The 27,095-nt window shown below is 39.3% G+C and overlaps 1 protein-coding gene across 7 annotated transcripts in view; it reads right to left on the bottom strand.

Annotated features, from left to right (window-relative positions):
• The window catches only part of CTNNBL1 (catenin beta like 1), a 229,841-nt gene extending 211,499 nt beyond the window's left edge, over positions 1–18,342 (bottom strand). The window contains exons 1-2 of one of the 7 annotated variants that reach the window (XM_072631548.1): positions 18,150–18,272; positions 9,691–9,836 (exon numbers count right to left, since the gene is read on the bottom strand). Coding sequence is in view for 3 of the 7 variants with exons in the window: in XM_072631545.1 (XP_072487646.1) it covers positions 18,150–18,179 (30 nt within the window). In the remaining 4 variants the exon portion in view is untranslated. The other 6 variants (XM_072631545.1, XM_072631544.1, XM_072631550.1 and 3 more) reach the window with 6 other exon arrangements.
• Between the last annotated feature and the right edge of the window lie 8,753 nt (positions 18,343–27,095).

Here is a 27,095-nt window from a genome sequence, read left to right as displayed (position 1 = left end):
AGAATCAGTCAAACAGAATCTAAAGAATGAAAAGATAGAAGAAAATGTAAAATATCTAATTGGAAAAACAACTGACCTGGAAAATAGATCCAGGAGAGAAAAATCTAAGGATGATTGGTCTACAAGAAAGTCATGATGAAAAAAAGAGCCTGGAAAATATCTTCCAAGAAATTATCAAGAAAAATTGCCCAGAAGTCCAAGATAGAGAGGGCAAAATGGTCATCAAAAGAATCCACTAGTTCACCTCCTAAAAGGGATCCTAAACTAAAAAACACCAAGGAATATCACTGCCAAATTCCAGAACTATCAAGTGAAGGAGAAAATACTACAGGCAGCCAGAAAGAAACAATTCAAATATCAAGGAGCTACAGTCAGGAACACACAGGAGCTTGCAGTTTCTACATTAAAAGATCAGAGGGATTGGAATTGTGAGGCAAAGGAGCTGGGACTACAATCAAGGATCAATTACTCAGCAAAGTTCAGCATAATATTTCAGGCAAAGATATGGACATTCAATGAAATATGGGATTTCCAGATCTTCCTGATGAAAAGGCCAGAGCTCAATAAAAAATTCAATCTTTAAATGCAGATCTCAAGAAAAGCATAAAAAGGTAAATGGGAAAAAAAGAAACTTGTTATTCAATATAGGCAAACTATTTACATCCCTATAAGAGAAGATGATACTTGTTAATCTTGGGAATTGTATATTTATTATGATATACAAAACAGATATACATAGATAGAGGAGCAATATAAAGTAAATGATGTCATGATAAAAATGTGATCTAAGATTGTGAAGGGATTGTAATGGGAGATGTGAAAAGGAAGAGTCAGAAAAAGGCAAATTACATCACAGGAAGAGGCACAAAACTATATTATAGTAGAGGGAAAGAGGGGATGGAGATGAGCACTGATTGAGTTACTGTCATCTGAATGGGTTCAAGGAGGGAACTTTTCAAACTCAGTTAAGTATACAAATACAACTAGCTCTATAGGCAGTAGGAGGAGAAAGGGGAAAGAAAAGGGAGGGGGAGGCTAAAAGGGAGGGAAGAAGTAGTAAGGGAAAAGGGGATTAAAAGGGAGGGGAGCTGAAAGAAGGGAGGGAAGACTGAGGGAGGCAGTGGTCAAAAATAAAAACAATTGTGGAGGGGAAGGGAGAAGAGAGAACTAAAAGCATAAACAGGGGGAAAGAGAATGGAGGGAAAGACACAGATAATAATCATAATTGTGAATGTGAATGGGATGAACTCTGCCATAAAATGGAGGTAGATGGCAGAATGCATTAAAAACCATAATCCAACAATATGCTGTTTACAAGAAACACATTTGAAACAGGGGCATACACACAGGGGAAAGGTAAAACCTTGGAGCAGAATATATTGTGCTTCAGCTGATGTCAAAAAAAGCAGGTATAGCAATCCTAATCTCAAACAAAAGTAGAAACAGATCTAATCAAAATAAATAAAGAAGGAAACGATATCCTGCTAAAAGGCACCAGAGACAACAAAGCAATTTTATTATTAAACATATATGCTTCAAATGGTACAGCATCCAAATTCTTAGAAGAAAAGTTAAGAGAGTTACAGGAAGAAACAGACAGTAAAACTATACTAGTGGGAGACCTCAACCTCCTCCTCTCTGAACTTGATAAATCTAACTTCAAAATAAAGAAGAAAGAAGTTAGGGAGGTGAATAAAACTCTAGCTAAGGCAGATATGACAGATCTCTAGAGAAAACTGAATGAGAATAGAAAGGAATATACCTTCTTCTCAGAGGTATATGGAACATACACAAAAACTGACCATGTACTAGGCCATAAAAATCTCACACTTCAGTGCAGAAAGGCACAGATAGTCAATGCATCCTTTTCAGATCATAATGCAATAAAAATTATATGTAATAAAAGGCCATGGAAAGATAAACCAAAAATTAATTGGAAACTAAGCAATCTAATCCTAAACAATGAATGGGTTAAACAACAAATTATAGACACAATCAACAACTTCATTTAAGAGAATGACAATAATGAGACAATCTACCAAATCTTACGGGATACTGCAAAAGTAGTTCTTAGAGGGAAGTTTTATATCTTTGAATAAAACAAAGATACATGAATAAAACAGAGAAAGAGGAGATCAATGAACTGGGCATGCAGCTGAAAAAGCTAGAAAAAAGAACAAACTGAAAATCCCCAAGTAAATACCAAATTAGAAATACTGAAAACCAAAGGAGAGGTTAATAAAATTGAAATTAAGAAAACTATTGAACTAATAAATAAAACTGAGTTGGTTTTATGAAAAAACCAATAAAACTGCTAACCCTTTGGTCAACTTGATTAAAAAAAACAAAACCAAATTACCAATATCAAAAATGAAAAGGGTGAACTCACCTCCAATGAGGAGGAAATTAAAACAATAATTACAAATGACTTTGCCCAACTGTATGCCCACAAATTCAACAATCTAAATGAGATGGATAATTATTTAGAAAAGTATAAATTGCCCAGATTAACAGAAGAAGAAGTTGAATACTTAAATAACCCCATCTCAGAAAAAGACATTGAACAATTCATCAATGAACTCCTAAGAAAAAATCTCCAGGACCAGATGGATTTACAAATAAATTGTATCAAGCATTTAAGGAACAGTTAGTTCCAATACTATACAGACTATTTGGGAAAACTGGGGAAGGAGTCCTACCAAATTCTTTTTATGATGCAAACATGGCTTTGGCACGTAAACCAGGAAGAGCCAAAACAGAGAAAGAAAATAACAGACAATTTCTCTAATGAATATAGATGCAAAAATTTTAAATAAGATATTAGCAAAATGAATACAGCAACTTATCACAAGAATAATACATTAAGACCAGGCAGGATTTATACCAGGAATGCAGGACTGGTTCAATATTAGAAAAACTATTAGCATTATTGATTGTATCAACAACAAAACTAACAGAAACCACATGATTATCTCAATAGATTCAGAAAAAGCTTCTGACAAAATACAACACCCATTCCTATTGAAAACACTGGAAAGCATGGGAATAAATGGAACTTTCCATAATATAATAAGTAGTATCTACCTAAAACCATCAGAAAGCATTATATGCAATGGGGATAAGCTAGATGCATTTCCAATAAGAAAAGGGGTGAAACAAGGACGTCCTTTATCACCATTGTTATTCAATATGGCATTAGAAATGCTAGTTGTTAGGGGGGCAGAGCCAAGATGGCGGAGTACAAAGACACACATACGCTAGCTCCGAACCCACAGCCCATAAAATATCTGTAAAGAACTCCCAACAAATTCTGGAGCAGCAGAAGCCACAGAACAACAAAGCAGACGAGATTTCTGTTCCAGAGAGCCCTGAAAACCTGAGGCAAAAGGTCCCTGCGCTACAGACGCAGAGCAGAGCCCAGCCCTGCCTTGGCCATGGCACCGAGAGGAGCAGATCCGAGCAGGCTTCAGGGACGGAATCTCCAGTGGGCCGCGCGGGTCCCTCCACCCACAGGCCCCAAAGGTTGGTGCGAGGGTCTTCTCAGCTTGCCGAGAGGGCAGTGGGGTGCCCCCATAACTCGGCCCCCTCAGGAGGCAGCAGCGGAGGCGGAGCAGACCAAGGCTCCTCAAGCAGGCAGGAGCCGGGATCCATTGTTGAAGGTCTCTGCATAAACCCCCTGAGGGAACTGAGCCTGTGAGGGGGCCCTGCCCCCACCTGAGCAGCTGAACTTAATCTCATACTCAATAGCAGCCCTGCCCCCCACCCCCACCCCCCACCCCCACCCCCCGCCCAAGGCCCTGAGGCTGGGAAGCAGCATTTGAATCTCAGACCCCAAGCCCTGGCTGGGCAGATCTGGAGGTGAGGTGGGGGTGGAAAGAAAACTCAGAAGTCAAGTCACTGGCTGGGAAACTGCCCAGAAAAGGGGAAAAAAATAAGACTATAGAAGGTTACTTTCTTGGTGAACACATAATTCCTCCCTTCCTTTCTGATGAGGAAGAACAATGCTCACCATCAGGGAAAGACACAGAAGTCAAGGCTTCTGTATCCCAGCCCACCCAATGGGCTCAGGCCATGGAAGAGCTCAAAAAGGATTTTGAAAATCAAGTTAGAGAGATGGAGGAAAAACTGGGAAGAGAAATGAGAAAAATGCAGGTAAAGCATGAAAAGCAGGTAAACACCCTGCTAAAGGAGACCCAAAAAAATGCTGAGGAAAATAACACCTTTAAAAATAGGCTAACTCAACTGGCAAAAGAGGTTCAAAAAGCCAGTGAGGAGAAGAATGCTTTCAAAAGCAGAATTAGCCAAATGAAAAAGGAGGTTCAAAAGCTCACTGAAGAAAATAGTTCTTTCAAAATTAGAATGGAACAGATGGAGGCCAATGACTTTATGAGAAACCAAGAAATCACAAAACAAAACCAAAAGAATGAAAAAATGGAAGATAATGTGAAATATCTCATTGCAAAAACAACTGACCTGAAAAATAGATCCAGGAGAGACAATTTAAAAATTATGGGCCTACCTGAAAGCCATGATCAAAAAAAGAGCCTAGACATCATCTTTCATGAAATCATCAAGGAAAACTGCCCTGAGATTCTAGAACCAGAAGGCAAAATAAGTATTCAAGGAATCCACAGATCACCGCCTGAAAGAGATCCAAGAAGAGAAACTCCTAGGAACATTGTGGCCAAATTCCAGAGTTCCCAGGTCAAGGAGAAAATATTGCAAGCAGCTAGAAAGAAACAATTCAAGTACTGTGGAAATACAATCAGGATAACACAAGATCTAGCACCTTCTACATTAAGGGATCCAAAGGGCTTGGAATATGATATTCCAGAAGTCAAAGGAACTAGGACTAAAACCAAGAATCACCTACCCAGCAAAACTGAGTATAATACTTCAGGGGAAAAATTGGTCTTTCAATGAAATAGAGGACTTTCAAGCATTCTTGATGAAAAGACCAGAGGTGAAAAGAAAATCTGACTTTCAAACACAAGAATGAAGAGAACCATGAAAAGGTGAACAGCAAAGAGAAGTCATAAGGGACTTACTAAAGTTGAACTGTTTACATTCCTACATGGAAAGACAATATTTGTAACTCTTGAAACTTTTCAGTATCTGGGTAGTGGGTGGGATTACACACACACACATGCACACGCACACACACATACACACACATAGAGACAGAGTGCACAGAGTGAATTGAAGAGGATGGGATCATATTTTTAAAAAAATGAAATCAAGCAGTGAGAGAGAAATATATTGGGAGGAGAAGGGGAGAAATGGAATGGGGCAAATTATCTCTCATAAAAGAGGCAAGCAAAAGACTTTTTAGTGGAGGGAAAAAGAGGGGAGGTGAGAGAAAAACATGAAGTTTACCCTCATCACATTCCACTAAAGGAAGAAATAAAATGCACACTCATTTTGGTATGAAAACCTATCTTACAATACAGGAAAGTGGGGGATAAGGGGATAAGCAGGGTGGGGGGGATGATGGAAGGGAGGGCATGGGGAGGAGGGAGCAATTTGAGGTCAACACTCACAGGGAGGGACAGGATCAAAAGAGAGAATAGAAGCAATGGGGGACAGGATAGGATGGTGGGAAATATAGTTAGTCTTATATAACACGACTAATATGGAAGTCATTTGCAAAACTACACAGATATGGCCTATATTGAATTGCTTGCCTTCCAAAGGGAAGGGGTGGGGAGGGAGGGAGGAAGAGAAGTTGGAACTCAAAGTTTTAGGAACAACTGTCAAGTACTGTTCTTGCCACTAGGAAATAAGAAATACAGGTAAAGGGGTATCGAAAGTTATTTGGCCCTACAGGACAAAAGAGAAGATGGAGACAAGGGCAGAGAGAGATGATAGAAGAGAGAGCAGATTGGTGATAGGGGCAATTAGAATGCTCGGTGTTTTGGGGTGGGGGGAGGGGACAAAAGGGGAGAAAATTTGGAACCCAAAATTTTGTGAAAATGAATGTTAAAAGTTAAATAAATAAATATTTTTTTTTAAAAAAAAGAACTCAATATCCATCAGCAAGCATTATCTATACAATCAGGGTGAATTAAGGTTACCCATTATCACCTCTATTATTCAATACTGTACTAGAAATGTTATTCATAGCAATAAGAAAAAGAAATTGAAGGAACTGAAGAAACAAAACTATCACTCTTTGCAGATAACATAATGTTATATTTAGAGAATCCTAGAAAATTGACTAAATATAGTGGAAATAATTAACAACTTTAGCAAAGTTGCAGTATACAAAATGAACCCACATAAATCATCAGCATGTCTATATATTACCAACAAAGTCCAGCAGGAAGGGCTAAAAAGAGAAACTCCATTTAAAATAACTGCAGACAAAATAAAATACTTGGGAGTCTACCTGCCAAGACAAACCCAGAAACTATATGAACACAATTACCAAACACTTTTCACACAAAGTCAAATTTAAACAACTGGAAAAATAATAATTGTTCCTGAGTAGGCCAAGTGAATATAATAAAAATGACCATTCTATCTAAATTAATCTATTCATTCAGTGACATACCAAACTCCCAAAAAATTATTTCAGAGCCAGAAAAAAATAACAAAATTCATTTGGAAGCACAAAAGGTTAAGGATGGCAAGGGAATCAATTAATGTGAAAGAAGGTAGTCTAGTCAAACCAGTTCTAAAACTGTATTATATAAAGCAGTAATTATGAAAACAATCTGATATTGGCTAAGAAATATCGTGGTGGACCAATGGAATAGATAAGGCACACATTACATTATAGTAAATGACCAGTAATCTACTGTATGAAAAATCCAAAGACACAAGCTTTTGGAACAAAAGCTCATTGTTTGACAAAAACTGCTGGGAAAACTGGAAAACAGTATAGCAGAAATGATAACAGGCACAGACCAACACTTTATACCAAGATAAGGTCAAAATGCATGCATGATTTACACATAAAGGGTGATACCATATACAAATTAGAAGAGCAAAGACTAGTTTATGGTGAAGGGAAAAATTTATGAACAAACAAGAGATAGAGAACATTATGAAATGAAAAATGAGTAATTCTGATTACTATTAAATTTAAAAATCTTTGCACAAACAAAACAAATGCAATCAAGATTAGACGGAAAGCAGAAAACTGGCAGGAAATGTTTGCAACAAATATGTCTGATAAAGTCCTCATTTCTCAAATATGAAGATTACAGAGAAGAGACCAAAGGGTCTTTTAAGCATGTATCTAGAAGGGAATCAAGGTCTTAGACAGCCAGAAATCTTCTGAAGACTCTGGGAAAGTAAAGAAAGAGGAAAAGATTCCTCTTCAGAGGTATTTATTGATGTTGCCAAGGAAGGATGGCTCCATTTCCAACTACTTGTCACTGATCAGGGGAACGCATTCAATTTTAAAGCTATTCATAAATGTCCAAACTAGTTAAACCCATGGCAAAATAACCTTTAAGTAAAATCTGAAGCTATCCAAGGCAAAAACATCTGCAAGAATTCAATCATTCATTTGCCTACTTTTTTCCAGATTCAGACATTTGACTATTTTGAAACATTCTGACTGGTTTTGAATTTCGCACTTTTGCCCAGATACTAAAACAACATAGATGCAAAGTTCCTGCAAAGAAAGGAACATTCTTTGATCTGATTGGTATAGGGTGGTGCTGTGGACAGAGCACCAGTACAGGAGTCAGGAGGACCTGATTTCAAATCTCACCTCAGACACTTGACACTTACTAGCTGTGTGAGTGGACAAGACACTTAACCCCAATTGCCTCCTCCTGGGTCATCTCCAGTCATCCTGATGAATATCTGGTCACTGGATTCAGATGGCTTTGGAGGAAAGTGAGACTGGCGACCTGTACAGCCCTCCCTCACTCAAAACAAAGTCAAGTGTAAGTCATGTCATTATTTCTCTAATGGCATGGTTTTCTTCAGCAACAAAGGACAAACACACAGAGAACTGAATCAAATTTATAAACATACAAGTCATTTCCCAACTGATAAATGTCAAGTGATATGAACAAGTAGTTTTCAGTCAGAGAAATCAAAGCTATATGTAATCATATGAAAAAGTGTTCTAAATCACTACTAATCAGAGAAATGCAAATTTTAAAACAACTCTGAAGTACCATCTCACACCTATCAGAGTGGCTGATATAACAAAAATGGAAAATGTTGGATGTGGGAGGACATGTGGGAAAACTGGGCTACTAATGCGCTGCTGGTAGAGTAGGGAACTGATCCAACCATTCTAAAGAACAATTTGTAGCTATACCTAAAGGGCTAGAAAACTGTGCAAACCCTTTGATCAAGTAATATCACTGCTAGGTCTACATCCCAAAGACATCAAAAAAAAAAAAAAGGAAAAGGACCTATTTGTACAAAAATATTTATAGCAGCTTTTTTTTGTGGTGGCTAAGAATTGGAAATCAAATGGATGCCTATCAATTGAGGAATGGCTAAACAAGCTGTGATATCTGATTGTTAATGGAATATTATTGTGCTTTAAGAAATGACTAGCAGGATGACTTCAAAAACCTGGAAAGACTTACATGAACTGACGTATAGTGAAGTGAACAGAACCAGAAGAACACTGTTCATGGTAACAGCAATACTGCTTGATGAAGAACTGTGAATGACAGCTACTATCAGCAATACAATAATCTAAAACAATCCCAAAGGAGTACTATCTGCCTCCAGAGAAAGAACTGATATTAATTTAACACAGACTGAAGCATAATACTTTTCACTTTCTTTCACTTTTTCCTTTTATTTAAGTCTCCTTGTACAAAATGACTAATATGGAAATGTTTTACATGATTGCACATGTATAACGTATATCTGATTGCTTATCCTCTAGGGTAGGGGAAGGGGAGGAAGGAAGGGACAGAATTTGGAAAGCAAAACTTTAAATAAATAAAAATGTAAAAAAAAAAAGTGGGAACTCAAAACTTTAAAAAATGTTAAAACAATTGTTCTAACATGTAAGTGGGGCTAAATGTTAAAATAATTTTTTAAAAGACCTCAGTAAGCTCTCAGAGTCCCATACCTGCTGCTTGTTTCTGTACCTGGTCACTACTCAGTCTAGAGTCCATAACTAATCCCTGGCCTAGATCACCACACTTAGGCACAGGACCCTTCCTGAGTCCAAACTGGATTTGTGATAAATACTAGGTAGCGAGTGACAGAACTGCCAGTTGGTACTTGTTCTTTTATGCCAGGTCTGGGACCTTTCTTTCCCTGGTGCAAAGCCACAGCAGCCACAGGTAAGTTCATATTCAATCCCGGCACCTGAATGCTACACACAGCCACTCCTTGCTAGATCCCATTTGAGGTATTCAGAGATATCTCAATTTTCCCATGCTAATCTGAGCTGGAAAAGTGATTCACTGTGATTTCTGTTCCCCCTTGAATTATCTGATCAGGACTCAGTCTGGAATTTTTTCTAGATGTGTGGAGTAGTTGTAGGGCAGAGTTCAGCTGTTTTAGTCCCTTTCACTGACATCTTGACTGGTCTGTTCACCATTCTATATTTTTTTCAATTGATATATTTTGGACCCATCTGTAGAACTTTACATTTATCCCTATTAAATTTACTTTATTAGAACTGGCTCACAGTTCTAGATTATAAAACTGTTTTGAGACTTGAATTTATTATCTAACAATATATATTAACTATACCTTCCAATTTTATGTCAGCTACAAATCCACTAAGCACGTCATTTTGCCTTCACAAAGAGTGATCCCTTGGGAATTCCTCAGAATATTCCACTCCTTAAGGTTGTCAATGGTCCACTGACTCAGCTTAGAATCTTATCAAGCAGCATCTTAAAAAGAAACATGCAGTTCAGATAAGAATAAAGAGGATACTAACTACGTATTAAGACTAAAGACTCTGAACTTGCCAGCTCAAGATAATGACAAATGGCATTATAAGTCTGAGAACTTATATATGACCAAAACCACAGATCAGTACAAGTTTAGTTTATTTAATAGACTGCCTCACATGTCAAACAGCAATATATACTCATCCAATATATACTGAATAATATAAAATTTTTGTGGTAAGAACCTTTTTCTGCTTCTGTGGAGATGGTATTAATGAGACTGCCCTGGAGTTCATAAACATGCCCATGCAACAAAAACTCTTCAGACAAGAATCGGCTGGGCACACTTCTGATGAGATGTCTAAACCTGAAGGCATCAAAAGTTAGATTCCATACAGTGAAGAGTGTCTTCTTTTTAAAGTCTTTTTTACTATTTCTAATCACAATATATTGCATATTCTAGCCACTGCAACAGAATTTTAATGTAAGTCAGAGATGTAAGAGTTCAATGGGAACTTAAAAGGCATCTGCTCAAACTCCCTTAAAAATGAAGAAACAGAGGCTGAGAAAAGTTTGGAGTCTTACACAAAGTAACCTATATATAGTACGTCACAATCAAGATTTGAACTAACAACTCTGATCTCAAATCCAGTACTCTTTCTACTATACTACACTATCTTTGTGTGCTTTTTTTCTGACTTAATTCCTATAAGAATTATACCTCAATAATAAAATGAAGGCTTCATCAGAAATGGAATTCAGAAAGCATCCTAAGTATTACGAAGAGTTGAAAAAATGAGGAAGAGAATTCACACGTACAAAAATAGTTATAACAGCTCTATTTTTAGTAGCAAAAAATCTGGAAACTAATAAGGTGTTCATTAGCTGGAGAACGGCTGAACAAATTATGACATGTAAATATAATGAAATACTATTATGTCATAAAAAATGATGAAGAAAATTGCACAGTGAAGAGAACAGAACCAAGAGAATAATTTATACAACAATAACACTGTAAATACAAACAACTGAAAGTTATGAGAACTTTGATCAATGTAATGACCATCCATAATTCCAAAGGGCCCATAACAAAAGCAGGCTACCCACCTCCCAACAGAGAAATGACAAACTCTAGGTGCAGAATAAGACATACATTTTTTGGACACAGCCAATGCTGAAATTTGTTTTGATTGTTCATATTTGTTTCAAGGGTTTTAGTTTTCTTTTTTTTTTCTCCTAATAGTAGGGGGAGGGAGGAGGGACAGAAAAATAATTTTTGTTCACTAAAAAATAAAATTTAATCTAAAGTTAAATTATGAATATCAGGGATTCAGAGAAACATGGTCAGATATGAACTGGTGCAGAGTAAAATAAGCAAAACCAACAGAACAATATATATATACAAAGACTACCATAGTTTAAATCAGGTCTGCACAACACAGCCCCTGGGCCAATCACAGCCCACCAAAGGATTTCAGGAAGCCTACCACTGCACATTCTCTTTTGTTTGTCATGTGACCCACACAACCAGCCACCATCAGTCTTTCTCTAATTACCTTTACTTGGAAAGTGAGCTGCTAAAAACCTCTCTACAACCCAAAGAAGTTTAGCCTATTTTATTTTTGACCTCTACATACTGCCAACTTGTGCAGGTCTGGCTTAAATGAAAGGATCACTAAAACAAGGACCTCTCAGGAAATCATATACTCATGAAAAAAACTCTAACCTCACATTTTTTTAAACTTTTTTTTATATTTTATATTATATTTTTATATTTTTTTTCATATTTTATTTTTACCCCAACAACATGTAAAACAATTTTTAACATTCATTGTTGTTGGGGGTTTTTTTTAAGTTTTGAGTGCCAAATTCTATCCCTGTCTCCCATCCCCCCACACTTGAGATGGTAAGCAATCTGATACAGGCTATACACGTATGATCATGTAAAACATTTCTATATTAGTCATTTGAAGGAAGGAATAAAAGGAAGGAAGGAAAGGAATATGCTATCAATTCTTTCTCAGTAAGCGGATGGCATTTTTCATCATGAGTCCTTTGGGATTGTCTTAGATCATCGTATTGCTGAAAATAGCTAAGTCATTCACAGTTGTTCAACATACTTTTCTGGTTCTGCTCACTTCACTTTGAATCAGTTCATGGAAGTCTTTCCAGGCTTTTCTGAAATGATCCTGCTCATCATTTCTTACAGCACAATAATATTCCATTACAATCATATACCACAACTTGTTCAGCCATTCCCCAATTGATGGGTATTCCCTCAATTTCCAATCCTTAGCCATCATAAAAGAGCTGCTATATTATTTTTTTACAAGCATTTCTTAAGTACCTCTTCTTTATCAAGCACTGTGCTACACAGGGATACAAATAAAAAGAATTCAACAATCTCTACTCTCAAAGAGCTTATATTCTAATGGAGAGAAACAACAAGGACATACAAATACAGAGACAGAGGTATTGATATAATTATATACACACACAGAATAAATACAAAATACAAAGTTGTTAAATATAAGATAGCTAGGGAAAGAGGACACTAGCTTTTGCAGGCTCAGGAAAGGTTTCCTGTAGAAAACAACACTTGAGCTTTATCTTGAAGAAAGGGGCTACTATGATACAAAGGTGAAGGAGTTCATTCCAGGCATTGGGGACAGATAGTCAACAGAAGATGAAATATCATGTATGAGGAAAAGGGAGAAGGCCAACTGGGTGAATAATCATCACCATTATCATCATCATCATCGTCATAGCTTGCATTTATATAGCACCTACTATGTGTCAGGCACTGTGCTAAGCACTTAACAAAATATTATGGCAGAGTATAGGAGAGGGAATAATGCACATTAAGACTGGAAAGACAGACTGGGGCCAGTTTATGCAGGCTTTTAAAAGCTAAACAAAGGAGTTTATATTTTATCCTAGAGGCAATATGGAAAACCACTGGAACTTACTGAATAAGGGAGTGACATGATCAGATCTGCCCCTGAGAATACAAATACACTTTGGCATCAGTATGAAAGATGAACTAGAGTGCTTTCACATCCACCTAGCTGACTTCCTTATAAATTATTAGCCCCACTTTACAGATGAAGAAACAAAGACATGGAGTTAAATAGCGTACTCATAGCCACACAGGGCTGACTCACTACAGATGTATTTCTGCAACTAGATCTCAGCTTGACTTCTATCCTCTTTTCATTAAACTGGACCTCTTCCATCATTCCTTCCACATATACTCCCATGTTGCTGTATAACCATGAGTCTATACCATACTGCACATATCTGAATGCTCCTCTGCTCCTACCTCATCTCTGCCTCTTAAAATTTCTCTCTCTCTTCAGGTGTCATCCAATTCAGGTGTCACCTCTTCTATAAAGCCTTCCCTGATCACACCAAGTAAAAGTGACCTCTCTTGCCTAAACTAATGACTCATTTACCTGGTGAACCTGTGTCCTTGGATTGCAGCAGCAGAGAAGACAGCAAGGCTCAGGAAGCAAGTCAGATGAAAATGCCTGGGAGGTTCAGAAGACAGAAAGTCCAGTGGACCATAAGGAACAATGGTAGCGTGTATTGTAAGGAGTAGCTGGTACCATATCACTGGAATGGCTGTAATTAGTAAATCCCTGCTCATCAAAATAGTATGAGTGCGCAGCCATGTCCCTGACCAAAGATTGTTGAAAAGGTGGTAGTAGGCCTGCATGTCAAAGTAGAGCAGGGACCCTGGCCCAGGCTATCTATATGAGGACCCAATGAAGAAACTAAGGCTAATTAGCCGAAAGTGTTCTCACCCTCATCAAATTCTCACATGAGTGCATAAACTTAACTTTTGATATATTTTATAACCCAAGTAGAATGTAAGCTCCTCGTGGAAAGGGGCTCTTTTTATTATCTTTCTATTCCTAACACCTACCATTATGCCTTGTACTTAGCGATAGGGATTGAACTGAAAAAGGAAAAATTTATGAGGAAATCTCAACTGTCTTAGAGTATCTAGAGTTATAATGTAGAAGGAAGATTTGATTTGTTCTACTTAACCTCAAATAACACAACTAAAGGCATTATGGTGGTGGTTTAGAAAGAGTGCTAGACCACGCATAGGGAGAGACATGGGTCCAGATCCCACTGCTGACCCACTGTGTGACCAGGGGAAAGTCATCTGACCTCACTAAGCCACAGTTTCCTTTTCTGTAAAATGAAAATAAGCATCCATCTCATGGTGTTGTTGTGAGGATCAAAACAAGCAATATTTCTAAAGCATTCTGCAAACCTTACATGGTCCCACCAGACATATGTCAACTGTTATAATACTAATTAACACTGAACAAGTATTTAGTCATTGCCTACTATGCACAAGTCACTAGGCACTGGTGATAAAAAGGAAACAAAAAATAATTGTCACCTTCAAGCTTATACATGGGTGGCAATAATAGCAGCAGATTTCAATTCTAGATAAGGGGGGAGGGAATCCCTAAATATTAGAGTTATCAAAAAGCAGAAAGGACAATGACTAAGGAGATGTTTAGTACCACATCACAGAAAATCTTCACCGAGGAGGAGGGAAAATGACCTTCTTGTTGAGGATTCCTGGTCAAACAGAGCTTGAACCAGAAGACATCGGAAATTCTACAATAGCATGAACTGAATTATCACAGAAGCACACTCTTGACTGTATCACAGATGTTTAGATTACATCTGGAAAGAATCTTAGGACATAGAATATGAAATACTAGGCTAAAATGGGACTTTAAAACAAAGATTATTGAAGGTTTTATGGATTTACTATGGTATACCAGGGTCAGCTGTATGTATGCCTCATCTTCCTATTACACAGTAAGCTCCAAGAGGACAAGAACTGTATCTTATCTAAACATTCCTCAGCACCTAGCACTATACCCTGTACAAAACAGGAATTTAGTAAAAGATCTGTAAGTGAATGAATCCCAAAACTGAAAAGAAACTCAGAGCTCAAGGAGTACAACCAATGCCTAAAAAGGGATCCTTCTACAATATCCCTGGCAAGTGGTCATCTAGTTTTTCCTTAAAGACTCCTAAAGAGGTATAATCTACAATTTCCTCAGGCAGCCTATTCCATCATTGGACAGACAGCTTTACTAAAAAATTTTTTTCTTATAACAAGTTAAAATTTGTCTTCCTACAACTTCTACCCTTTACTACAAATCCACTGATAGCCCCTCAAACAACTGAAGGTGATTATTATGATCCCCCAGTCTCTTAACAGGCTAATCATTCTCATTTCCATCAACTTGCATGCCATGTCTCTAGTCCCCTTCCTTTTCTGCATGCTTCAGCTTGACAATATCCTTCTTAAAATGTGACCCTCAAAATTAAAGAAAATACTACAGATGTGAACTTAGGTCAAAATAAGGTGAAACCATCAACTTTTTAAACACAATGATTCTAGTGCAGTCCATGACTGCATTACCTGTCACCCTGATCACTGACTTTGCAGAACATTAAGACCCTAAGATTTTTTCATATGATCCACTTTCTTGTCATTCCTCTCCAATATTTTATTTAAGATGGTGATTTTTTAATTAAAATTCAAGTCTAGGATCATAATTTTACCTTCAGCACTTCTTCATCTTATTAGATTCAGACCATCATTCTAGACTCCTGCATTGTTGCATCCTATCTTCCAATTTATCAGCACTCTTTCCCAATTTTGTGTCATCTGTAAATTAGAAAGGGATACTACCTTTGCCTTCACTCAGATCACTAATGAAAATGTAAAAAAGTATAGATCCAAGGGCAGATCCCTAAATTCCATTAGAGACCACCCTCCAACCTGACATCAGCCCATTAACAACTACATCTCCAGTCATTCTACCAATCTCACATATGCTACAAATACAGTTTCACCTTCCCTAAGGCTTTTGATCCACTGAAAGCCAAAAAAAAAAGAAGAAAAGGATTCATATGTACAAAAATACTTACGGCAGCTTTTTATGGTGGTAAAAGAAGTGTAAAATGAAGGGATGCCCATCAGCTGGGGGATGGCTGAATTAATTTTGGTATATGATTGTAATGGAATACTACTGTACTACAAGAAATGCGGAGACAGTTGCAGAGATTCTGGGAAGATTTGCATGAACCAATGCAGAGTGAAGTGAGCAGAATCAGGAAAACAATTTATACAATAGCAGCAAGCCTGCAAAGACAAACAACTCTGAATGATCTCGAACTTCGAACAATGCAATAACCAACCAAGACTCCAGAGGTCTAATGAAGCATGCTACCAACCTCCTTGTGATGAACTCGAGTACAGAATGAGACATCAATTTTTTAGACATGGTCAATGTGGGAATTTGTTTTGTTTGATTATGTGTATTTGTGACAAGGATTTTGTTTTTCTTTTTTTCCCATGGGAGAGAGAAAGGAAGGAGAGAAAACATTTATATTCTAATTGGGAAGGGAGAAGAGATACAAATGTACACAGATTATAAAATAATCACAAAGGGCAATAACAACTAGGGAAGAGATCAGAACAGACCTCATGTAGAAAGTCCTATCTGTGATATACTCTAAAAGCAGCCAGGGACTCGGTGAAGCAGAGAGAAAAACAGTACATTGCAGACATGGGAGACCACTTGTGCAAAGACACAGAGTTGATAGATGGAATGTTGGAACAAAGTATAGCCAGAAGGTATATTTGACTGAACTGGAGTTTGTGAAAGAGAGGAATTTAAAATAATAATGGAAAGATGGGTGGGAAGCAAACAAGGGACGGCTTTAAATGCCAAGCTAAGGAGCTTATATTTTATTCTAGGGACAAAAGGAAGCCACTAAAGATTTCTGAATAGGGTAATGACATGGTCAAAGATGTGTTTCAGAAAAATCAATTTGGGAGGAGTGTAAAGGATGGATTGAAGAGGCTAGAGGCAGGGAGATCATATAGATGGCTAATCTACCAGTCTCTTTTTATAGGTATTGAACCATGTTAGGAGATATGTGAGGGGAGAGATGTAGATGTAGATGTATTTGAATCAACAGTTAACAAATGAAACTTTAAGGCCTAACTAAATGCCTACATTATTTCAGGCACCGTACTAAGCCCTGAGGATAAAAGGGAAACATGAGCATACAAATGAATTATAAAGTAAATGAAGGTAACTGAGGGGCTCTATTAAGTAGGGGAGGGGAAAAATCAAGTAATGTCTCATGTAGGAGATTGTGTTTCAGCAGAGTTTGAAAGGAAATGTGATTTTAAGAGACAGAGGTGAGAAGGAAATGAATTACAAATAAGGGGAATGGTCCATACAAAGGCACTTTAGCAGAAGAAGGACTGTCTGGTCTGTGTTCATCCTTAGTTGGGAAGACCATGACATCAAAGAAATGATGACATGACTTGCACTTGACTTTGTTTTGAGTGAGGGAGGGCTGTGCAGGTCACCAGCCTCACTTTGAAAGGCCAATCTGGAGGCAACATAAGGTTCAGAAAGGGAAATATATACTAAGTCTGGGAAAATAGGTTTGAATCATTAGGAAGGGCTTTAAACGTCAAAACAAGTCATTTTGTATTTTAAGGCCAGAGGAAGTCACTGAAGCTTCTTGAGCAGAAAAGTGCCCTATGCCTGGAGAGGGAAAAGACTGGGTATAAGGAGACCATTTAGAAGACTATTTGAATAGTCCAGATCGGAGGTGATGAAGGCTGGGCCTCCAAGGGTGTAAAGCTGGGCGACTGGAAGGATGGGGGTACCCTCAGTATAAACTGTCGCGTGCGGTAGAGGGATGAGTCCGGGAGGTGCCTACAGGACACGCTGGTAGAAGCCCTAACTCAGACGGGCATCGCATGAACTGTCCAAGCTCTGGGGGACCCTAGGAGACAGGAAGTCGGAGCAGGAAGAGACCACCTAGCCCAACCGGCTCATTCTCCTGGGGGGAGGGCGGGAGGAAACCAAGACGAGGAGAAGGAAAGTGAACTGCCCAAGGTCACACATCTGGTAAAGCTGTACCATTAGAACTCGAGTCCGCAGCTTCCGGCTTTACATCCAGATCTCTTTCCACTTAGTAATCACCGACAGAACGGCCTCCAGTACAGGCGCCAAGTCCTCCCGGGGCCTAGCGCGGGGCGGGGGGCCGGGAACCCCAGGGTAGGGCCCCCTCTGCGCTTGCGCCGCGTCTGAGGGCAGGGAGCCGCGAGGAGCGGGGGAGTGTTTGTTCAGCATGGGGTCCCAGACCCCGACCCTTCAGGCCGCGGGGGCCTCCTCCGTGACCAGAGAGGAAAACCCACCGGTCCGCCCCTCACCCAGAGTCCTCTCTGCGGCCGCTTCTCACCTGGTAGTTCAGCAGCTCGCCTACGTCCATAATTTCCGAGACCCACCGTCGCTTGAACGCTCAACGTTAGGTTCTCGATTCCTCTTCCGCCGCTGCCCCTGGGGCCACACTGCCGCAAAGCACGCCGCCACCGCACCGCGGCCGGGGAGCAGGCAAGGTGGCGTGCCACACTGCCGTAAAAGGAAGCCCCAGCCGGAAAGTGCCTCTTTTTTACGACAGTGTGGCTGTGTGTGACCTGCTCCGCCTTGGGAGGGAAAGGAGACCAGACCCTGCGGAGAGCTTTCCATCACCTTTTATGGGGCAATAATAATGGGTGTTTTTCCCAAGTTCGGGTAAGAAATAACTATTTCTGTTGAATACCTAATTGTGAAGGTCTTAAAATGTCAAACAGCTGTCCCCAGCCTGCCCTCCAGGCTGCCTTCGCACCTCTCCCTCTCGAGTGTTAATGTATCCTGTAGGTAACCAGAGCTGCGCGCACCCGGCACGCGAGCCAGCCGCGACGAGGAGGCGAAGCGCTGCGGGGCACAGGCAGGAGGGGGCACGTGCCCACCGTCCCCATCGCCACCGCCTGCCTCCCCTCGGACCCTGATGGACAGCCCAGGAATCCGAGCCTTGGAAATGGCCATGCTTCCAGCCCAGACACGCTCCTTCCTGTTCCTCACGCGGAACATTCCATTTTTCCACTCGGTGCCCTGGCACAGGCTGCCCCCCCATGCCTGCCATGCTCACCTTCACCTCTGCCTCAGAGAATCATCAGGCACCAACCCCAAATGGAGATGCTGCTGCCTGGCAACCTCTCCTGCAGGTGCTGCGGCCCCTGAAGATCCAGAAAGCAAAGTCCTTACCACCAAAGTCCTAGACCCTGGCATAGAGTTCACTCTATGAACTAAACATTGATTAAGCGTCTACCGTATGCCAGGCACTGTGCTGAGCAGAAATTGATAGGATTTCGATCAGGAGAAATGACATTCAGGAAGGAGCGGTCAGAATTGTTTTGTCACTGCACCCTAAGGACGGTGAGACTTTTCCATCTGACTTAAGCTGAAACCTTCCACAGGAGTCTTCTCCCCCATTAGAGGGTGAGCTCTTTGGAGAGCTGGAATTGTCTCGCTTTTCTACGTGTATCCCCAGCATTTAAGACAATGCTTTGCATATAATAAGCCTACTCAATGCTTTATTGGTTCTTTCATTTTAACCAAACTGTTCTTTCAGTTCCTCACACAGGATGTTCCATTTTCCCATTTTGTGCCTTGGCACAGGCTGTCCCCTACACTTGGCATGCTCACCTGCACCTCTGCCCCTTAGAACAACCAGCTTCTACCAAATCTATGTTATTCTGTAAAATATAAGATCCTTGAAGGTAGGGACTTTTTTCATTTTTGTCTTTGTAACTTCAGCCCTTGGCTTTTAGTACCTAACTTGGTTTTTAATAAATAACCACTTGCTCTCAGACTCTGTTGGAGACAGCCCAGGACCCTGAACCCAAGAGCCTCAGGAACAGTAGTGCCTCTAGACCCACAGCCTAGCTTTCATTACAGTTCCAGAAGCCATCATCCAGTGAAACAATCCCTGTGGATAGAACCTAGCAACTGCCTCTGCAGATGACGCAATCTGCTCCTCAGCAGCCACAGCTCCTGCAATCCTAGAGCCCAGTCAATAAGCGTTTATCAATGCCAGACACTTATTGTATTTATTAATGCCAGACTGGAGATAGAAAGACAAATAAAATTCTCACTGCTCTCAAGGAGCTCACAGTCTAACAGGGAAGACGGACTGCACACAACAATATATAGTGGATAAACTGGAGATGATATTGGGGGAAGATACTAGCATTAAGGGGGATCAGGAAAGGTTTCTTGCAAAAGATGAGATTTTCGCAGAGATCTGAAGGAAATTGGGAAAAGAAAATGTTCACCAAAGTCTTTGGCACTATCAAATGATTCAGTATGATAAAAGAAAAATCTACATACTTTTTTCAATGAAAATTAGTGAAATTTAATTTTAATGAAATTAAAGAAAATGCATTGCCATCTGTTTTGTCACTGCACCCTAAGGACCATGTGGCCTTTTCATATGATTTGCAGCTGAAGGTTCCTATGTTTCTTATCTCCACCTTTTAGAGTATGAGCTCCTTGAGATAAGATGCTGTCCTGTTTTTCTATTTGTATCCCCTGCTCTTAGAGTAGCACTGACCCAGGAGTCAGATAGACCTGAGGTCAAATACAGCCTCAGTCACTTACTAGTGGTATGACTCTGAGCATGTCATTTAATCTTTCTCTGCCTCAGTTTCCTCACCTGCCAAATAGGATCATAATCACACCTCCCTCATAGAATTGTTGGGAGAAACAACTGAGATAACTATCTGTACCTAGCGCATTTTTCTGGCACATAGTAGGTGTTTGATGAATGCTTATTTCCTTCATTCCCCTAATTGATGAACCATGTTTTATAGCATTATTAGCTGCAGACCTAACACAGATATTTAGAACATAGAATGTCAAAGCTGGAAAAAATCTCAGAGATCATCAATATCTTCTCATCATACAGATGGCAGCATCAGGTCGTAGAAAAAGAACAAAACTTGGAATCAGTATTTGAATGTCTGCTCTTACGCTAACTGTACGACCGGTCACTCATCCTCTCTTCCAAATCTGCAAACGGTGGAATAAAAATAATGTCTATAGTACCTACTTTACAGGGTTATTATAAGGATCAAACAAGATCATACATGTAAAGCATTTCATAAAACTTAAAATACTATGTAAATCTTAGTGATTATTATAAGGAAACCTAGATCCAGAGTAGATGTGACTTTCCCAAGGTCACATAGCAAATTAATGGCAGAGAATCTTCTGGCTCAAAACCTAGCGTGATCTCACTGTCACCAGTTTCTTCCCTCTCTGATTCATGCTTCATTCACTACCTCACTGTGTTCTTCATGTATAAATCTGACTGTGTAACACCACAAAATCCTATTGCCTGCTAAATTCAAACTTCTTAGCGTAGCATTCAATCCCCATAACAACCTTGCACTTCATTACTCCCTAAGAATGACAAACTCCAGCTAAAATACACTATTTGCTATTCCCTATGTCTGCCCTGGTACTTTTGCTCATGCTGTTTCCTCTGCCTAGAATGTCCTTCCTCCCCCATTTACCTGTTGAATTCCTACCCATCCTTTAAAATTCTACATGTATATTTTGATAATGACTTTTTCATTTTTGGATCTAACAGCATCTAGTCTGTACCTATCCAGTTAAGTTTAATTCCACAAGCATATATTATGAGTGCTAAGAGTCCCAAAAGGGTTATAAAGACCAATAAAAAGTGTTACAGAAACAAAAACAAAAAATCCCTGTCTGCAAGGAGCTTATATTCTATTGTGGGGACCACAATATATACACGCAAATATAGTAGAACATAAATTGAGAAGGAGAGACTGATCCCCTGCAGGGAGGAGAAAAGGCTTCATAGAGAAGTTGTCACTAATATGAACCTTGAAAGAGGAAAAAGTAGATATGGAGATGAGCAGGAAGTATATTCCAGAAATGGGGGAACATTCCTAATGCCAGAGGAAAGAAATGGAGAGTTAAGTTTAAGGAGCATTTAGTAGCCTTTGACAAAGATATAAAGACACTGAATTGTGGTTGTGGTTTAATTTTGAGTAGTGTTAGATCTACTTTTATTTGTGTCTTATCTCCCAACTAGACTACAAGCTCCACGTTAGGCAAATAGTATAGTTTCTCACCTTCCTCTCTCCCCCAGAGCCCAAAGTAGGGCTCTGCATACATTGAGAGCTTCATAAATGATGGCTAAATTGAACTGACAACCAATTCAGCAGCAGAGCTCATTAGAGCTTGGATTGAGCATTTTACAAGTGAAAAGAAAGTTCTTTTTAAAAGAAGTTTCTATGGGCCTGTTTTCAATATAATGAAAACAAAGGAAATCTTACAGAATTTTAATAATGCTTCCATCTTCAAAAAGAAAGATAAGCAAACTGGTTGCAACAGCTGTTGTAACTTCCTTCAACTACCAAGGTCTTGGCCAAAGTCCTCCTCCTAAAGCACTGACATCATCCAGAAGTTTGCTCTCAGGAAATTTTTCTTGTCTTTTTCAAGCAGTCACAGTCAGTCATCCCTCATTCCCTGGATTTCCAAAATATTTTGAAATCATAGTTACTCCCCTCCTTGTGACATCAATAATTCAATAAATCAATAAGCATGTACTAGCACCTACTCTGTGGAGAGCAACTACTCTAGAGTCAACATACTTCTATGTGCTAGGCATTGTGCTAAGTACTGGAGAACCAAAGAAAGGGAAGAAAAAATACTATCCTGCCCTCAAAGACCTCAATTTCTAATGGAGAAGATGTAAATAATTGTATGCATACAAAATATATGCAGAGGAAATGGAAGGTAATTTCAGAGGTGATGAACAAATAGTAAGAAGGGACCAAGAAAGGACTCCTGAAGAAAGTGAAATTTGAGCCAAGGCTTCAAGGAAGCCAGGGAAGTTAAGAAGTCAAAGGAAAAAGGGAGAACATTCCAGCCAATGGAAAGGTACAGCCAGGAGATGAAGTATTGTGTTTGAAGAAAGGTAGATAGGCCAGTGTGGCTAGATCATGGGCTGTGTGTGGGAAATACCAAGTTTAGATAAGAAACAACCCTTCCAAAGGTATGCTGATAAATGTTTAACAACCAACTCTCCAAAAACTCAGGATACCCTTTTAAATTTAGTCTGAATTATTAACATTTTCTACATCATTTGTTAAGACTAGACAATCAACAAAACAAGAGATGACTTGTATCATTTGCTGATTCCAAGGTATAAAAGCTTACACTGAAAATTTAATAATTGACTCTCAAAAGCCAGTATGAGCTGGCTCTAGCACACCCTGGTCCTAACCTTTGTGGAGCTCACAGTCCATTGAGGGGTTAAGACTCCAATACTGTCAGCTATAAAATGCAATATTATGTGATAAATGCACTTGAGATGTAGAAACAAAATACCAGGCTGGAGAGTCCAGACTTTACTTGGTGCAGCTGAGGGAGTCATTGAAACATGGAGAGAGAGCTTTGGATATAGAGTCACAGGACTTGGGTTTGAATTCTGACTCTGCCTTTTTACTACCTGTGTGACCTTAGGCAAGTCATTTCTCTTTTACGTATCTCAGTTTCCTTATCTATCAAATTAAGAGGTGAAAACAGATGACCTCCATGCTCTAAATTCATATCCTTAAGTTTTTGGAGCTGAGGCATGAGATGATCAGATCTATGTATATAGACAGACTTTTTAGATTACATTCTCCTAGGTAAGGCTCTACACTAGGTTCAGGAAGTAAAAGAGGTATGAAAAGTGTTTTCTGCCACCCAGGATCTCATGATGTAGTTAGAAAAACAGGATATACAAATGCTTAAATAATGATTCAAGGCAGCATTACTAAATGACAAAAGAGAGGTATATGTGATAAATTCTATGGAGGAAGAGATTATTTTAAGGTTGATGCAGTCAGGGAAGGTTTCATTGAAGAGACAAGGCTAGAGTTTGGCCTTAAAGGAAGAGAAAGATAAGTAGAGAGAACAAGAGACCTATCAATGCACCTTAAGGAATTTCAGGTTTTGTCATCTACCACTGTACCCTTAGAACTAAACTCAATTCTTCCCTCCAGAAACATAAGTGACACTTAACAGAAACTGCCACCTACTCCTTGTCATGCATCCTGGGCTCCTGAGCATCATTCAGACTACCTTATGACACTGATGCAGAACAAAATGAAACAAACCAATAGACCAACATACTCAATGACTACAATAATGTAAATAAAAAATCATAAGCATTTATTAAGCACCTAGTATTTACTGATCACTGTTCTAAGTCCTGAGTACTCAAAGAAAAATGGAAATAATCACGAACATTAAGATACATCAGAATTCAGTCAATATACAGCACCTAATTTTGATACCAAAAAATTAATCAAAATTAATCACTTCCCTCTTTTACGTAGAGACAGTGGTCTGTGAGTTTGAATTGTTGCATGTGCTGTCAGACATAGTCCCCATATTGTAGGGGTATTTTTGTGTGGGGAGGAAATTAGGGACTTTGCTTTTTTGTTGTTGTTGTTATTAGAGAAGATTCTATGGTGGGGGTGGGTTCATTGGGTAGTGACGTATAAAGAAAAACATCAGTAGAAAAAATATCAGTAAGATCTTTTGTTTTTAAGGGGAAAAAAGATCTGTTAGATTTAAGAGTCAGGAGATCTGGGGGTTCAAATTCTTGCCCTGACACCTGCTAGCTGTGCAAATGTGAGCAAATTAATTATCCTATCCAGATTAATTAACCTAGTCTTGGGTTCCTTATATATAAAATGAGAAAAATAATATCTATACCTCAGTTGTAGAGAAAGTGCTTTGAGAACCTTAAAGCGATAGAGAAATGTGTATTCTCAGTGAGTCTGGATGCAAAACAGTTAAAATCTTCACATCTTATGCTGAAACCTTGGTTAAATATCTGTAGTGGGTCAAGACGCCTGGGTTCAAATACTGGTTCTGTCACTTACTAATTCTGCAAACTCAGAACAAGTCTTTTACCTTCTCTGAGCCTTCATTTCTTCTTCTATAAAAAGAGAAGCTGAGACTAAATAATCTCTAAATTGCTTCCTACCCCTAGATCCTAGAACCCATGTTTTTCCTCAAAATGGGCTTTTGAAGCATGTTTTAAACACTCTACGTGCTAAATCAAATGTAAGCTATTATTTATTCAGTGGGATGCCAGCTCTCTGTGGGCAGGAACTGTTTCATTTTCCATCTGTGAATACTCAAAAGCATAGTGCCTTGAACACAGGAAACATTTCTTTCATTCAGTAAACATATTAGTAATTACTAAATAGTAACTGTTTCTCTTTTACCCAGGAACCCTGAGGGTCTTCCCCTCCCAGTTTGATTGTTGTTTTTTTTCCTTCAAAGAGGCCATCCCTTGAGTAACTACTTCAAGAGGACCATTCCTTGAAGGAGTGTATCTCACTCAAAGTGATAGTTTGATAAAGACATTAGCCTAAAATGACCAAAGTCTCCCAGTGCATCCTGGGTTATCTCCAGTGGTCCTGATGAATATCTGGTCACTGGAACCAGATGGCTCAGGAGAAGAAAGTGAGGCTGGTGACCTTGCACAGCCCTCCCTCACTCAAATCAAAGTCAACTGCCAGTCATGTCATCATCATGATGACATAGTCCTCTTCGAGAATGAAGGACAAACACAAAACATATATTAAGAAGCGCTGAGGATATAAAAAGAGGTAAAAGACAGTGTCTGCCCTCGAGGAGCTTACAACCTAATGAAGGAGACAATATACAAACAAACAGATATAAAGCAAGCTTATATGCAGGATAAATAGGAAGGAATTAAAAGAAGGAAGGCCCTAGAATTACAAAGGGCTAGGGAAGCCTTCTTGTTGAAGATGGGAGTTTAGTTATGACTTAAATGAAGTCATGGAGGTCAGTAGTCAGAGATGAAGAGGGAGCACTTTCCAGGCATGGGGGACAGCCAAGAGAGAATGTCTAGAGCTGAGAGCTGGAGTGTTTTGTTCTTGGAACAGCCAAGAGGCCAGTGTCACTGGACACAATAAATACTTAATATTCACAAATTTTCATTTTAATTAAAAGGTACATAGAGCTTAGAGCTAGAAGAGACCTACTTCCGTATTTTACAGAGAGGGAAATTGAGGTCCAGAGAGTTCGTGTGACTTATGTGTGGTTACGGCTGGCTGTGATGAAGCTAAGACTCCTAGTCTGGTGTTCTTTCCACTGTACTACAGCTACCGTTCATTTTGAACCAGAACTCTGTGGCAATAATAATAATAATAATAATACTTAGACCACACTTTCTATTACACTGTCAGGGTTAAAAAGAACTTTTCTCACAACAACCTTATAAGATTTCAAGTGTTATTATCTCCATTTTCTAGTTGTGGAAACTGAGGCTCAGAGAAGTTACCTGATTTGCCCAAGGTCACAAGTGGCAGAGCCAGATTCTAAATCCAGGTCTCCTGATTCAAGGATGAGTGCTTTTACTACTGCATCACACAAGGAGTTGTGGTAATAGGTATTAAAATATTTCTGATGATCCGGACAATTCAACAGGCTAAAAATTCACTAAGTGCCCTTGAGATGGTCCATGAAGAACTATAGCTATTCTCATACTTTTGTGGCTCATGACCCCAAGATGGGTAAGGCTTCTTGTGAGGCCATGGATATTGATAGCAATGAGCAGGAAAAAAGCATACACAAGACTAGAAGGTTAGAAACTACCTACTCATGTTGCATGGAATTGCCCCTTTGCTCTGTTCCCCTAAAAATCTCCAGATCACACATCCTGAGATCCTTGTACTGGTTCTCTTTGTGCTTGTTTAAATTTTCCAAGCTTCTAGTGCTGCTAGTGACTCCTTGTGTGCTCTCACACAAAGTTCCGTCACATCTCTAGGGCTCAGTTTCTTTATCTGAAAAATGATAGGATTGTACTAGGTCCTTAAATTCCTTCCCAGCTCGGACATTCCATCTTCTTTATCATCATCTTAGCTAACATTTATATGGTACTTTAGGGTTTGCAAAGCACTTTATATACTTTATCTCATTTGATTCTGTAATGACTTTGGTAGCCTAAAGTTTGATTTCCCAATTCTTTACTGGATTTAGTTGCTCTTCTCTATGTATAATGAGGGCGCCCATTTCACCTAAGATGAAGGTACCCCACTTCGGTCAAAGATACTCTGCATTCCCCAACCATGAGGGGAATATGGTTTTCCCATTAGCTGTATCTTTAAAACTACCAGACCAGGGCAGTCTTGTTCTCTCTTTCCACCTGCATCCAGAAAGAGTGAAGTTCATCCACAGCAGGGGACCATGACCTGAGCTAGTAAGGAGAAAAACCATCTTCACCTACCCACTTTTAGGC

The sequence above is a fragment of the Notamacropus eugenii genome, chromosome 1, assembly GCF_028372415.1.
Source record: "Notamacropus eugenii isolate mMacEug1 chromosome 1, mMacEug1.pri_v2, whole genome shotgun sequence".
NCBI lineage: Eukaryota > Metazoa > Chordata > Mammalia > Diprotodontia > Macropodidae > Notamacropus > Notamacropus eugenii.
The sequence above is the reverse complement of the archived record's forward strand: the minus strand, read 5'-3'. Positions and strand labels throughout refer to the sequence as shown.